This window comes from Panulirus ornatus, chromosome 21, assembly GCF_036320965.1.
Source record: "Panulirus ornatus isolate Po-2019 chromosome 21, ASM3632096v1, whole genome shotgun sequence".
NCBI lineage: Eukaryota > Metazoa > Arthropoda > Malacostraca > Decapoda > Palinuridae > Panulirus > Panulirus ornatus.
In genome coordinates this window covers 13888599-13905104 of record NC_092244.1, presented here as the reverse complement: position 1 = coordinate 13905104, position 16506 = coordinate 13888599, and the positions used below count along the sequence as shown (strand labels likewise).

At 39.0% G+C, this 16506-nt stretch overlaps 2 protein-coding genes across 2 annotated transcripts in view; one reads left to right on the top strand and one right to left on the bottom strand.

The window, feature by feature from the left end:
• LOC139756382 (heparan-alpha-glucosaminide N-acetyltransferase-like) overlaps positions 1-8050 on the bottom strand; it is a 42505-nt gene extending 34455 nt beyond the window's left edge. The window contains 1 exon segment of the mRNA XM_071675779.1: positions 7917-8050. Coding sequence (XP_071531880.1) covers positions 7917-7944 — 28 coding nt within the window. The 5' untranslated portion in view covers positions 7945-8050.
• LOC139756380 (uncharacterized) overlaps positions 1-16506 on the top strand; it is a 127445-nt gene that overhangs the window by 38750 nt on the left and 72189 nt on the right. The window lies entirely within an intron of this gene.

Here is a 16506-nt window from a genome sequence, read left to right as displayed (position 1 = left end):
TGCACATCTAATGCACGACACAATTATGCATCTTACTTTTAGCTGAAATATGTCTAACCCTAAACAACTCAGTCACTGTATTTGGCTATACCTTTTAAGGTCCACCCCTTCTTCCTGTATTTTCAACCTTGCTATTATACATCTACATTGGCCCTCTAAAACTTTACTTTTAAAACTTAGCTTTTATGTTTGGTATGTTTTTCCCTAACTCTCAACTATTTGACTACCTGCAATGAGGCATTGCTGTCTTCACAGCCATGTGCTGCAATCATCTATGCAAGGGATTTTAATGTACACTGCAAAAAATGGCTCTTCTTTTTGGAATAGAGTTAGGCCTTCTCTTTTTCCCTCCATCATGGTGGGGACGACTAATTAAACATTCGAAAGTTTCTGTTTGTCATGACCACCCTTCCAATACACTCACTCTTTTTTATCTTTAAACCCTCTAATAGTAAATGCCCTCTCATAGTAAATGGACTATTTATGTCCCCTTATGGACTTCAGATCACATTCTTATTTCTGTTGTTTCCTTCTTTTTTTTATGTTGATGGCTCCAGTCACAGACAAAAATCCAAATCAAGGCCGGGCCTTATTTGAAATACAGAGAGAATTATGAAACGGAAAACGAAAAGACGGAAAGTATATACACATTTTTGAGAACGTTAAAAAAAAACCTGTCTTTTGAAATGTGTTAGATCATAGTTATTGAGAAAGACAAGAGAGGCATGTCCACCCCTATACACCCTTGAAATACGAACTTTGACATTTTGGTAGGGCTCAGTGGCTTTCCTTGTGCGGATTTTTTAAACTGAATTTCTTGAGACCAGTACTGTTTACCAGTCTGGATGCCCCCAGTTGTGTTGACTGCATGGCATAGGACATTTTTGATAGGACTAAGTGTCTATTTCCCTTCTACTATGTCTTTATCCCCTGATTATGCTTGATTGCTCTTACTCTGGTGCTTGTCACATCAAAAACATAGCACATCACACTTAGAAACTTTTCCCTTCCTGCAAAGTTCATTCCAACTTCATTACTGCTTGGAAGTGTGTTGACTGGACTTCAGCTGATATATCTTTTTGGTCCTTAATTAACCAAGCACTCTTCATCCAACTAATGTAATAGAATCTTTCCAACTCTTTTCCTATCTTATCAATCCATAGCCAACCCCCAAACTGATAAAGCCACTCTTTTTGGCACCTTATTTCTTTATTGATTAATCAAAGTCTGTATGTGCATGTTCAACATAGTCATTTAATACATCGTCATCAGCCTCTACATTCTCTTTTGTACTAAATACTTATTTAATATTTTGTTAATTCACTTAACTATCACCTACTTTAAAAAAATTCCATTATCTAAGTTTTTGTTCTTTGTTCATATGTGCAATAGGACCTTTGGATTCAGGTCCATACTTTGAATTCCTTTTTGTTCATTTAATCTTTGTTCTCTGCTTTATCACTTCATTTTTCTGTTGGCATTTATTTTCTCCTCTATTAGATGAACTTTATCTCTGCCTGATGCAAACCTTTGTCTTTTCTTTATTTATGTTCCATTCTTCTGTTTTCTCCCAGTATCTTTCTTTTCATATTTTCATATTTTCATATTTTATAATCATTTGAGTTTTGCACTGGTAGAAAACAGCTCTACCTGTTTTAGCATTACTGCTATTAAGAACTTCATTTCAGTTTGTAGTAGTTATTAGATTATTCGCTCTGTTCGATTTTATTTTGTCGGGGTAATAATTGAAATTGTTTTTAAATTATATATATATATGTATATTTTGCATGTGTGGATGTGTATATATATATATACATGTGTATGTGGGTGGGTTGGGCCATTCTTTCGTGTGTTTCCTTGCGCTACCTCACTAACGCGGGAGACAGCGACAAAGCAAAATAAATGAAATAAATATGTCTTCTCTATCAAATTCCAACTGGACTGCCTATTTCTATTTTTGAATTAGTTGACACTTCTGTGATAAGGTTTGAGATACTCATTTTAGTGACTTCAGTGTCCATTATGAGTGCTATGTCATTTGTAAAAAATTTTAGTGGTGTTGCCTTTAGTTGGTTTGAGTATAACCTTTCATAGATTGAATGTCTCACATATGACCATTGATTTACTTAACTACTCTGTCATCTGCCAAGACTTTGTTCTGTTTGAATTCACATTTGCAGTCACAATTTGACCTACAGTTTTCCCATTCAATATAGTTAAAATTAAAGTCATCTCACCACGTTATTGTTGTTTCTTGACAATTTATATCCTTCATATTTTCAGTACTTTACTGAAATCTGCCTTCATAGTCCCTGGTGGTCTATATGTCATATGTTAATTGTGGTCAAGGTTAGTATGCATATTGCTGTTGATTTCCATTTATTTTTTGAGATAATTTCATTATCTCCATTTTTTTTTTAGGTAATTTCATCTAACTGCCCTTAAACTTATTGCTGCAAATACTGCTACACCCTCTCGTTGTTTTGTCTCCTTAGGCATTAAAGGTCTCATAGCCTTCTAAACCTGCTTCATTTTTTTTATCTCCATCATCTTCATTTCCATACAATTGACATAATATTATTATCACTTGTACACTTAGTGATATAATTTTTGGTTTTAATTTGGGAATAACTTGTAATTAAACTTTGTATATTCATACTGAAGATTTTCCATGGATTACTTTTGTTTCTGTCATTTCAGTGTGTGTGTATGTTTGTCATTTTTACTAATCTGAAAAGAATTGTTTTAGATTTTTGGTTAAAAAAGATTTTTTTTTGCTAGTTTCATCTGTAACTGTTAGAATTTTTTTTATTCATGTTTCCAGTTTATTTTTTTCATTTATGTTAAAATGACTATTCCTACTCTTCTCCTGGCTTATTCTTTCATTTGGTTTGTTTTTAACAGCTCTCACTGTGCTCTTTCTGTTTCTGTCATCCCAGTTTATTTCTCTTGATTCTAATTTTTTTTATTATTTTCCATGTCTTATCACAATCCTCCAAGTCTTCCCTGGCAACCTTCACTCTACCCAGTCCCCACAAAAAAGAAAAAATCCAGTGTCTGATGTTTAAAATAAGGTTTTCATACATTAGATTTCACATATTTTTATTGTTTGCTGAGATGGCACATATGTTTAAATGGAAAGCAAAAATGGGTATGTTTGAAGGAATAGTGGTTCCAACAATGTTATATGATTGCAAGGCGTGCGCTATAGATAGAGTTGTGCGGAGGAGGGTGGATGTGCTGGAAATGAGATGTTTGAGGACAATATGTGGTGTGAGGTGGTTTGATCGAGTAAGTAATGAAAGGGTAAGAGAGATGTGTGGTAATAAAAAGAGTGTGGTTGAGAGAGCAGAAGAGGGTGTTTTGAAGTGGTTTGGCCACATGGAGAGAATGAGTGAGGAAAGATTGACAAAGAGGATATATGTGTCCGAGGTGGCAGGAACGAGAAGTGGGAGACCAAATTGGAGGTGGAAAGATGGAGTGAAAAAGATTTTGAGTGATTGGGGCCTGAACATGCAGGAGGGTGAAAGGTGTGCAAGGAATAGATTGAATTGAAACAATGTCGTATACCAGGGTCAACATGCTATCAGTGGACTGAACCAGGGCATGTGAAATGTCTGGGGTAAATAATATGATGTTCATTGACACCAGCTTAAGCATTTATAATTACCCCACAACCAGTTTCTATAAAAGTTACATTGATACACCCAGAACTTTTCTAAAGGCTCCTTCAGCCCTAGGCTATGCTACTTCCAGTAGCAGGGAAGCATATGTAGACCCCTTTGGAATGTCAATTTCTTTGACAAGATCATAGTCACAGTGTTACAATACAGCCTTGCCAGAAGTGACTTTTCACTTGTAGTGTAACCTTGAGCAGGTGAATTCAGTAACATTTTTCATTGATAATATTTTCACTGGATTCCTTAAGTAAGCATTTACCAAAATCTCAGAACACTTTTACTAGGAACAAACACCTATAGACTGGGGGTTCAGGGGCCACCTTATGCTTCTAGAATTATTTTTTCTTTGTTTCCAATCTAAACTTATTTCCAGGTCTAAGTGAGAACTTGCCTAAAAGGATTGCAGTGCATGGGGAAAAAAAGCTTCATTACATGGTTAGTCATTTGCTTTATTTGATTTGAAAGGAACCAACCATACTATTTGGTCATATATTCTACAAATGTTATGTATATGCATGCTTACGTTATTTTCATTGTCATATTAAATGAAATCATAATGCTTGCTGCATTGGGGTACAATGTCATATTAAATGAAATCATAATGCTTGCTGCATTGGGGTACAAAAAAGCATGAAAAGGCATGTGCAAATGAAACTCCTTCTGAGGCCTGTATTCATTTACATCCACATGAAGCTGGTAACCATGTTGCGAGAACAGTAGTTGGATGGGCCTATATACATTAAACAGATGATGAAACATGTCTGAAAGCAGACATGGATATTAGAATTGTACATAACCAGAAAAAAGTATATGGCCCTGTCAACAAAGGCTATGCAAATGCCAATTTTCACACATTAATGGTCTAGGCTCAAGCTTTTTTTTTTTTTTTTTTTTTTTTTTTTTTTTAGAGAGAGAGGGAGAGAGAGAGAGAGAGAGAGAGAGAGAGAGAGAGAGAGAGAGAGAGAGAGAGAGAGAGAGAGAGAGAGATTGAATCTCAGGATCATGGAAATAAAGAAAATAAAAGAATTAATAACAATAGAAATGCAGAAAAAAATTTATGATCTTTATCAGAAATATCCCTAATTTTCATTAGGGGAGATTTTGAATAGGACAAGATTATCTGAAATGTCCCTAATTTTCATTAGGGGAGATTTTAGAAAGGTAAAGATCATCTGAAATATCCCAGATTTTCATCTAAGGAGATTTTAAAAAGGAAAAGATTTTAACATGGAGAGGTTCACACTCATTAAACTGTTGCAGGCTAAAGTAATGTCAAATTTGTTTTAAATAAGATTTTGGTGTTGTGTAACTCGCCTATTTTTGTGTGTACTCCACAGAATATGATTTCAGAATTTGTGGGATAATTTTGAAATCAATTATAAAATAGTAAATACCTAACATGGCATGAGGAAAAGCATGCCTTTATTATAGCCATCTCGAATGAAAATTGAAGATAATAAATTAAAAAAAAATAAGCATGCAGGTACAGTTTATCTGATTTTTTTCTTTAAGGCCCCACTCATGGACAAAAGTCCATATCAAGGCCAGGCCCTAACTGAAATATAGAGAGACTTATTAAATGAAAAAAGAAAAGACAGGGGAAAGTATTTACAAATTTTTGAGAAAGTTGAAAACTGTCATTTGAAATGTGCCAGGTCATAAGTTATTGAGAAAGACAAGACAATTGAGAGTTCCAAAGCTCGTAGACCTTACTTGTGGAAAGGTTATAAGAAAAAGGAAAACTAAAGACATAAAAGAATTCCACAGCTTTGCTGAGGGAGGAAAGATATCAAAATGGTTTATTAAGGCTGGTCTCCACACATATGCTATGGGAAGCAGTAGCCATATGTGTGCACAAATCCAGGTCTTATGGGCTGGGACAAATGCAGACATAACAAATGCAGTAGCTTAAGTAAAATGGTATAGTCATATGGTACCTATAGAACAGAAAAAGAAGAGCAACATCACAGCAGATGGAAAAGGATGATTGAAAAAAAGTGTAACAAGAGAAGGCTTTTGATTCTACTCTGGTTAACAAAGTGGGGGGAAGAGCCACTTATTCCACATTAATGAATATTTTCATACAGTGAATCAACAGAACATATGAAAATCGCACCTAACTTTCCATAGCAGCCACTAATCATCTTAAAATTCCATTGCTTCAGCTAAAAAATAAACCAAACTTTTTTTGTCACTTTCATGATGCTACAAATGTATGTGTGCTTTGTATTCACTGTTGGAATCTTTTCAGAAATTAATACAGGGCTATGAAGGTGTGGGGAAAATGAGGTGCCAGTTTAAGTAAAAGTAGCTAGAACAGTTCTAGTAATTAAAAAAATGTGAAAACTTAATCTAGTTTCCTCTTGCAGCCTAGAATATCTTCAGTTTCAATGTTGTAAGAGAAATATGCTAATGAGATTCTCATCTGTTCCACGAGGCCACATGGTCAAGTAATGTGCTGCTTACAAATCTCTTTTTGTGTCTACAAGAATGCATACAATGTGCAGCAAGTACATGCATACATGAAGTTAACACTAAAAAGCTTATTTTTTCAAATAAGTTCCATAATATTGGCTGCTAGGGAATGTTAGGTGAAATTTCTATGCTGCTTGGGAATGTTGGGTGAGATTTTTCTACATTCTGTTGATTCCCAGACATGCTTTATTGACTTTTACTATCACATTTTTCCAGATCTTCATTATCCTCAATACTATTAGCTTACTTATTACTGTTAAATAAAAACGACGTTGCTCAGTAATTTTTCATTTAGCTATGCATCACTATTACTTTTGGATCCACGCAAATCTCACCTCAAGTCACCTAGTTTCTGAAATGATTGTAGAAATATGCCAACTTAAATGAATTTGCTCCTGCTCTTCACTGTCATTGTTGACATTTGGCATCATTTACACAGTTTTCAAGCATGGGCGTAACATTCCGCAGATTTCCACTAGGATATTGAACATTACAATGAACCTTACTTTGCCAGGATGATTAGCAGAGGTTTTCATAGGTAATGCACTTGTAAAAAATTAATAGAGCCAACTTTACTTTAATCAGCCCCACATTTCCTATGACCTACTATAACCACCTAACATAATATCGCTCAGTAAAATGAAATGCTCTGAATCATGATCTGTGAGTGTCACTTTATACTCTATACAGTACAAACGGAGGGAGTGGTTGCGAACATTTAGGCAGGAGCACTGGGTCGAAGCATTGGCTGAGAGTGGTGGGAGCAGTGGGTAGTAAGTAGTCGGTAGGAACATCATTTAGAAGCCTTTACAAACACTGTGCTAGAGTTGCCCTCTCCCAGTAGCCTGTTAAGGTCGAGGCACTGAAGTTTGAGAAGAGGCGCTGGAGTTCACCAATTATGGAGACTTTATTGTCGTGGCTCCCCTCCCCCTTGAGGGAGTCACAGTTGGGAATAGGCGTCAGAGATATAGATAGATATAGATACTACACTCAAGTTGTAGAAGAAAATCATTCAAGTGTCCAAGGGCTAATGACGATGCGGAGCTAATCTGATAAATTACCATCTGCCCCTCTCAGTTATCTGTACAAAAGTAACCAGTTTCCTTTCATGGCCCAAATGTAACATTGGCAGCACTAAACTGGAATTTTACCCTCTGGAACAGAATGATTTTGAAGACGGACATAATATGTTGCACCGACAAAGAAATAAGCTCATGTAAATTGTGTAACAAAGTAAAGATACGCATTGGACGTGGTGCGAGATATAATATCTTAATGCCCTCCACAGTTGCAATAACTACTATTAGTAAAATCTGAGAGCCATGCCTATTAAATCAAATGTCACAGGCAGGTTCTGAAACTGGCAAATAAGAATCTGTCGCAAAATATATCGTGAGAGATTAATGGGAGATAAATTGCGAGGATGCTTAACTCATCATTGCGACTCGGAAGACCACGTATCTTTTAGACCTTCTCATATTACTGCCGATGACATGGTCGATGTCAAACAAGCAGAGGATTTATATGACACAGGTGTGAAACCAAGATGGAAATAAGCAATGGAAGACGCCGAGGATATAAATGTGATATAAAGGTAACACATCTCTCTCACCCTACTCGTCGCGCTGCTCCGCCTGACTGTGTCAGCTGACTTTAACCTTACTTCTCTCTATTGGATTTATATACCTTTTTTTTTCTCGTAATATCCCTAGCAAGCCATTAGTCATTACCTGATTAATGTAAAAACCACCGTCAACTTACTCTGTTGTACAACTGCATCTTTTTCCATTCTAAAAACTTATTGTGCATCACAAGTCACAGTGAACTACAGCACGAGACGAAACCATGGGAAGGAGGTAATTGAATATTGATTTTATTGGGGGGCATCACTGAAGATTTTACTGGTAATCACGATGGAAAACAATCAAATGTCATTGCTTAAACGAAAGGTAAACATACATTTCTAACTCTCCAAACTATTCATCAGTAAGGCTGCGTTCACATTAACAGTTACGATTCCCATTCACGATTCTGAAGGCCCAAGTCCTCCCTCACCCAAATCATACATTCATCCATTTGTTTGCGTTCGACAGAGGATTTCTATCTCAGAAAGAGCCCAGGTGTTACCAGGGTCCTCTTTCCAGAGGCTCCTTCTCTCCAGGGTTGCGCTACTTCCAGAAGCAGGGGAGTATGGAGTCCTTTGGAGTGAATGTCTTTTGATGAACAATTTCGCTAAAGGTGAATCGCTCACGATATAGCTTAATGCAATATATATATATATATATATATATATATATATATATATATATATATATATATATATATATATATATACACGGTAACTTCAGTAACTAACAATAAAGATTAACTTAAGCAGTTGGGAATGCACCCAAACCCTATCTGAGGCCGTTAACCTTTTAGTATTGAGATGAGGAATTGAGTTTCAGGACAGTGTCAAACTGCATCCCGCTTTGAAAGGAAGTATTTGGTCATGGATACACTATAGCCATTAATCTAGTTACATTATTCATTATTCCCCGGGATGAAGTTTGGCGAGATCACAAGATAAGTTTCCCCCGAGTGTGAAACTCGTCATCCAAATCTGTCGGCTGCTGGTATCCAGAGTTTAAACCTACACTTAACAACGAAAAGATTTTATGGCCAAGTGATATATATGCACAGGTTAGACGAGAGACGATATTTTGTAGGTCAGGCCAGTGACATGGATGTTTGTAGGTCTGATCCTGGACTTTGTGACGCTATTGTCAAACCCGGAGCGTATTAGTGAATATGTTAACCGATTGAGACATATTCACAGGTCAAACCCTTAAGATCCCTAACATTATGACGATATTTAAAGGTCAAACCATGACCGTTTAGTGAAAATATGAACAAATCAGACCCCCCTAATTCTGCGAAGATATTTACAGGTCGGACACCTAAACAATTATGACTACATGGCAAACGCTGACTGTATATTGAAAATATTTACAGGTCAGTCTTCCAACACTTTGTAGCACATGCCTCTCCTGACCTCTCCCGGCACCTCCTCCACCCTAATCCCTCCGGACCCACCCAACCCCATCTCATTGTCGACTCCTCATACTTGGCTTCCACACATTTACCTCCTCCCAAACTAGTTTGCGTATTTTCCCCAGAGTCTTATTTATCCAGAGCCTAGTGACTTTCCCTTTGTGTATTAGCAGCAATATATTCCAGTCTTTGCCTGTCATTCATCACATTTACTAAAAGTTGATCTCAGTTTTTTCCCATCGCGTAAGCACGTCGCCAAGATTATCGCTGATAATAGCATCTTCAGTAACAATGCCAAGGTAATTGCTAATGATAGCATCTTCAGGAGCATTCCCAGAGTAATTGCTAATGGTAGCATCTTTAACGCTGCAAAGCTTATCGTTGATGAGTAAGTAACATTACTAAGGTTTTCGCTAATAATAGCATCATCAGCAACATAATTTGTTTCCGCTCGAATCGTGATTCTCTTTTAATTTCATGATAGTTATTATCAGGGACATAGATGACTAAAATGCTACAGTAATTTCACAATTCATTAGAAACTGTGTATCGAAGTAAAGTATTTATGAGTTTAGACTTACTATTTATCTGAATGTAAATTTGTTTCTAGATGTAAATGATTCACTTGTATGTACGGTATTTATCTGATATTTAATCTAAATACCTGAATGTAAAATATGTATATGAATGAAGACTACTACCGAATTTGGATTATTTATCTGATTTTAAACTATGTACTGGAGTTAAAAGTGTTTATCTGACTTTAGACTCTACAGCTCATTGTAAAATAGTGATCTGGTTTTATTTCATAAATGTAAATTATTCACCTGAATACATTGTAAACAGTTTATTTGAACATGAATTATTTATTGTCATGTACACTATTTCTCTGAATGTAAGCTGTTTATCTTAATGTTAACCATTACCTAGATGTTTAGAAAGGGTAGTGAGTGGTGGGATGAAGAAGTAAGAGTATTAGTGAAAGAGAAGAGAGAGGCATTTGGACGATTTTTGCAGGGAAAAAATGCAATTGAGTGGGAGAAGTATAAAAGAAAGAGACAGGAGGTCAAGAGAAAGGTGCAAGAGGTGAAAAAAAGGGCAAATGAGAGTTGGGGTGAGAGACTATCAGTAAATTTTAGGGAGAATAAAAAGATGTTCTGGAAGGAGGTAAATAGGGTGCGTAAGACAAGGGAGCAAATGGGAACTTCAGTGAAGGGCGTAAATGGGGAGGTGATAACAAGTAGTGGTGATGTGAGAAGGAGATGGAATGAGTATTTTGAAGGTTTGTTGAATGTGTCTGATGACAGAGTGGCAGATATAGGGTGTTTTGGTCGAGGTGGTGTGCAAAGTGAGAGGGTTAGGGAAAATGATTTGGTAAACAGAGAAGAGGTAGTAAAAGCTTTGCGGAAGATGAAAGCCGGCAAGGCAGCAGGTTTGGATGGTATTGCAGTGGAATTTATTAAAAAAGGGGGTGACTGTATTGTTGACTGGTTGGTAAGGTTATTTAATGTATGTATGACTCATGGTGAGGTGCCTGAGGATTGGCGAAATGCGTGCATAGTGCCATTGTACAAAGGCAAAGGGGATAAGAGTGAGTGCTCAAATTACAGAGGTATAAGTTTGTTGAGTATTCCTGGTAAACTATATGGGAGGGTATTGATTGAGAGGGTGAAGGCATGTACAGAGCATCAGATTGGGGAAGAGCAGTGCGGTTTCAGAAGTGGTAGAGGATGTGTGGATCAGGTGTTTGCATTGAAGAATGTATGTGAGAAATACTTAGAAAAGCAAATGGATTTGTATGTAGCATTTATGGATCTGGAGAAGGCATATGATAGAGTTGATAGAGATGCTCTGTGGAAGGTATTAAGAATATATGGTGTGGGAGGCAAGTTGTTAGAAGCAGTGAAAAGTTTTTATCGAGGATGTAAGGCATGTGTACGTGTAGGAAGAGAGGAAAGTGATTGGTTCTCAGTGAATGTAGGTTTGCGGCAGGGGTGTGTGATGTCTCCATGGTTGTTTAATTTGTTTATGGATGGGGTTGTTAGGGAGGTAAATGCAAGAGTCCTGGAAAGAGGGGCAAGTATGAAGTCTGTTGGGGATGAGAGAGCTTGGGAAGTGAGTCAGTTGTTGTTCGCTGATGATACAGCGCTGGTGGCTGATTCATGTGAGAAACTGCAGAAGCTGGTGACTGAGTTTGGTAAAGTGTGTGGAAGAAGAAAGTTAAGAGTAAATGTGAATAAGAGCAAGGTTATTAGGTACAGTAGGGTTGAGGGTCAAGTCAATTGGGAGGTGAGTTTGAATGGAGAAAAACTGGAGGAAGTGAAGTGTTTTAGATATCTGGGAGTGGATCTGTCAGCGGATGGAACCATGGAAGCGGAAGTGGATCATAGGGTGGGGGAGGGGGCGAAAATTTTGGGAGCCTTGAAAAATGTGTGGAAGTCGAGAACATTATCTCGGAAAGCAAAAATGGGTATGTTTGAAGGAATAGTGGTTCCAACAATGTTGTATGGTTGCGAGGCGTGGGCTATCGATAGAGTTGTGCGCAGGAGGATGGATGTGCTGGAAATGAGATGTTTGAGGACAATGTGTGGTGTGAGGTGGTTTGATCGAGTAAGTAACGTAAGGGTAAGAGAGATGTGTGGAAATAAAAAGAGCGTGGTTGAGAGAGCAGAAGAGGGTGTTTTGAAATGGTTTGGGCACATGGAGAGAATGAGTGAGGAAAGATTGACCAAGAGGATATATGTGTCGGAGGTGGAGGGAAAGAGGAGAAGAGGGAGACCAAATTGGAGGTGGAAAGATGGAGTGAAAAAGATTTTGTGTGATCGGGGCCTGAACATGCAGGAGGGTGAAAGGAGGGCAAGGAATAGAGTGAATTGGAGCGATGTGGTATACAGGGGTTGACGTGCTGTCAGTGGATTGAATCAAGGCATGTGAAGCGTCTGGGGTAAACCATGGAAAGCTGTGTAGGTATGTATATTTGCGTGTGTGGACGTGTGTATGTACGTGTGTATGGGGGTTGGGCCATTTCTTTCGTCTGTTTCCTCGCGCTACCTCGCAAACGCGGGAGACAGCGACAAAGTATAAAAAAAAAAAATAAAAAAAAAAATTATTGACCAATATTTACAATATTGACCAGAATGAAATACATCAATAAACTATTAATCTTAATGTAGACGATTAATGAGAATGTAAAAAAGATATCCTGAAGATAAGCTACTTACCTGTATGAATACTTTCCCTAAGTGTAAACTATTTTACCTGAATGTAAACCATTTACATGATTGTTATTTACTTGCACACACACACACACACATATATATATATATATATATATATATATATATATATATATATATATATATATATATATATATATATATATATATTTCTTGTATTTATGTTACTGTTATCTTCACTACTAGACATGACGTCATTTGTGATTGCGAATTCTGATTATAGTGTTCACCTTCTCAGGTTACGACCTCATTCCACATATTCTCCAGTGCTCCCAGAACCTTCGCCACCTCACCCACCCTATGACTAACTTCCGTTCCCATGAATCCATTTGCCGCTTTTTGCTCTCTAGACATTCAAAACGCTTCACTTTGCCCAATTTTTCCCTATTCAAACTAACATCCCCATCTACCCTGTCTCTCTACCTTGCTAAACCTTTTATTCACATTTACTCTCAGCTTCTTCCTTGACACACACTTCCAAACTCATTTACCAACTTCTGCAGTTTCTCATTCGAGTCTGCCACCTGTATTGTGTCATTAGCAGTCACTTGCCAGGTCCCCTCATCGCCTACATAGCTCCTATCTCCAACTGTCTTGCATTTACCTCTCTCCGCCCCGTTCATAAACAAACCAAACAGCCATGGTGACATCACACACCCATGCCGCACACAAACCTTCATCTGGAGTAATTCACTCTGGTCTTTTCCAACCCATACGCACGCCTGACACTCTTGATAAAAACTTCTCGTTGCTTCTATAGCAGCTTTCCCCCCGCACACCGTACTTTTTTTTAAACCTTTCACAAGGCAACGTCATCAGTCCTAATATTTGCTTTTTTCAGATCCGTAAATGCCACCCATAAATCCTTCTGTTTCTCCATGTATTTCTCATGATCCACACATTCTCTTTCTCCTCTGAGACTACACTGCTCCTCCCCAGTCTGATGCTCTGTACATGCCTTCACCCTCTCAATCACTGCTCTCCCATACAGCTTACCAGGTACACTCAACAAACTGAATCCTCTGTAGTTTAAACACTCACCTTTATCCCCCATGCCTGTATACAATGGCATTATACATGCATTTCAACAATCCTGTGACACCTCAGCATGAATCATACACATACTGTGAATCCTGATTAGCCAGTGAACAACATAGTTACCCCCTTTCTGAAGAAATTCTACTGCAGTAACTTTCACTCCAGCAGTCTTGCCACTTTTCACCACCTTTTCTTTTCTTCACCAAACCCCTGTCCTTAAATCTCCCTTCGCATACCACCCCAACTCAAAACACCCTAGATCTACCACCATATCATCAAACACATTCATCAGTCTTTTACAATACTTACTCCATACCCTCGTGACTTCCTCACCATCTGCTGCCACTTCCCCATTTGCCCTCTTCAACCCTCTTCCCATTTATTCTTTTGTTTTACGTACCCTCTTAACCTTCCTCCGACACATCCTATTCTTCCTGATTTTCACTCATACTCGCTCACCCTAACTCTCTTTTGCTCCCTTTTTTCAGTACCTCTGCAGATTACCTTAACCTGAGCCCAATAGCATGAGGTCAGGTCAGAGCCGGCGAAGACTTCATTTCACCTTTGGGGAATAACTTCTCCACACGGACCGCTATCATGACTTACCTGACCTTCGTGCTTCTTATATACCTGGGCCTCACCGTCGGACGGCAGTCAGGGAACTGACAACCTCCAACACAAGTTTTTCAGTCCGGTACCTGAAGTCCTTGGCCATGTGATTCCAGATTCAAGCCTTCCTTTTAGGGCGCCTGCTTCGTCAGTAGGAGTCCTAACGTGGCTCCTGACGTTTCATCTTCCCCGGCGGGTTTCCTCGTGGTGCCTCAACTCCAACGTCCACCTGCGGCAGGACTCGCGTGGGGCATCGCCTCCGCCCTTCGCGGGAAGCAGCTGTAAACAACTAAGTGACCTACGGCCGCGCCCCTGGCACACCTGCATCCCAAGCACGAACCGTCAGCCGCCACTTCCTTCAGGAGCCGCGGTGCGTGTCACACCCACCTCCTCCTACAGGAGCTTCACGTAGACTCGGCAGCCACGAAAACTTCTGCCACTTGATCCTCCTGCTTCATCTGGCATAACCTCTCCTTCCTCACCATGATCCTGCACACCCCCACCAGAGATTACGTCATAGAAACCTCTGAGACTTCTGTCTTATAAGTGGACGGAGGAGAATCCCCCCCCACCTTCCTCAGTGGCAGGTGGCGCCACCTGCGCACGGGAAGCGGCTGTGATCTTGACGCGAACTGGAGGAGAGGGGCGGAGCCAAGAGAGCGCCGGAACCCACCAATCAGCGGATCAGTATTATTCCTCCACTCAGTCCGCTGAGGATGACCATCGTGTGTCAACGTTTCGGTTATGACTCTGTACTCTACTCCTCTGTGTCAGTTACAACCTCTAATATATATATATATATATATATATATATATATATATATATATATATATATATATATATATATTTTTTTTTTTTTTTTTTTTTTTTTTTTTTTTCAAACTATTCGCCATTTCCCGCATCAGCGAGGTAGCGTTAAGAACAGAGAACTGGGCCACTGAGGGAATATCCTCACCTGGCCCCCTTCTCTGTTCCTTCTTTTGGAAAATTAAAAAAAATTGAGAGGGGAGGATTTCCAGCCCCCCGCTCCCTCCCCTTTTAGTCGCCTTCTACGACACGCAGGGAATACGTGGGAAGTATTCTTTCTCCCCTATCCCCAGGGATATATATATATATTATTATTATATTATTATTATACTTTGTCGCTGTCTCCCGCGTTTGCGAGGTAGCGCAAGGAAACAGACGAAAGAAATATATATATATATATACACTTTATTCGTGTATATATATAAATATATATATATATATATATATATATATATATATATATATATATATATATATATATATATCCCCTCTTTAAAGCACTACAAACACCGTTTCGGCACATGCCAAGACCCTTCGTGCCCACGATGTTCCAACCATATACTGAGCGCCAGCTACTCCGTTGCTACGGACGTAGACGCACACACACGCCACAAAACTTTTACGACCTGTGATCCGGACCGGTGGCCGTAGTCAGCATCCATCGGTATAGTGGCTACAGACGAAGGAGAAGGCCTCATTCACCCACATGCATTCTCCATCTGCCGTGTGTAATGCACCGAAACCACGGCTCCCTTATCCACAGCCAGGCCCGACTTCATAAACCCTAGTTCGGTCCCTTGAAGACACGTTCCTTCACCCTGTATACCACATCGCTCCATCCCGCGCACGCCTCCTGCATGGTCAGGCTCGGTGCGCTCAAAATCCTTTTGACTCCATCTTTTCCATCTCTTGTTTCGTCGACGCCCCCTTTTCCCTTATCCCCTCCACTCCTGACACTTATACCTTCCTTTTCAACCTCTTCAGCCCGTTGAGGACTGTGTGCAGAGAAAGAGGTCACTGTGAGGCCAAAGATGGGGGGTGTATTTGATGGTGGGGTAGTAATACCAGCGGTGTTTTAGTAACGCTAGGCGTGGGCCTCGGGTGATGCATGGTAGCAGGGATGGATGTGTTGGAAGTTAAATGTTTAAGGTCCGTATTAGTCGTGAGGAGGGTGGGTTGGTCGGGTAGATGAAGGAGTGGGTACAATGTGAGATGTGTTAATAAGCAGTCTTGGAAATCACCAGAATTCCATAAGATGTTGGTCCTGGAGAAGTGATTATATATATATATATATATATATATATATATATATATATATATATATATATATATATATATACATACATAATGTTTTCAACTTACCTCTGGGTGAATGTTCTTTGATGATAGAGTAAACCCAAGTATAGACTTTCTTAGATTGATATGAATAATCTAATATGTAAGAAGGAAAGAACATTGGAAGTCCTTAGATAAGGCTGAAGTTTTATGCTATTTTAAACTGTGAGGTATAGATTCATAAGGTAGGAAGAGCTGTGTAAGAAGAAGCTGATGAACTGATGATAGTATAAAGTATATAGTGTGCTTTGAAGAGCGCGGGGGGGAATGGAAATCATCCCTTCCAGTTTTT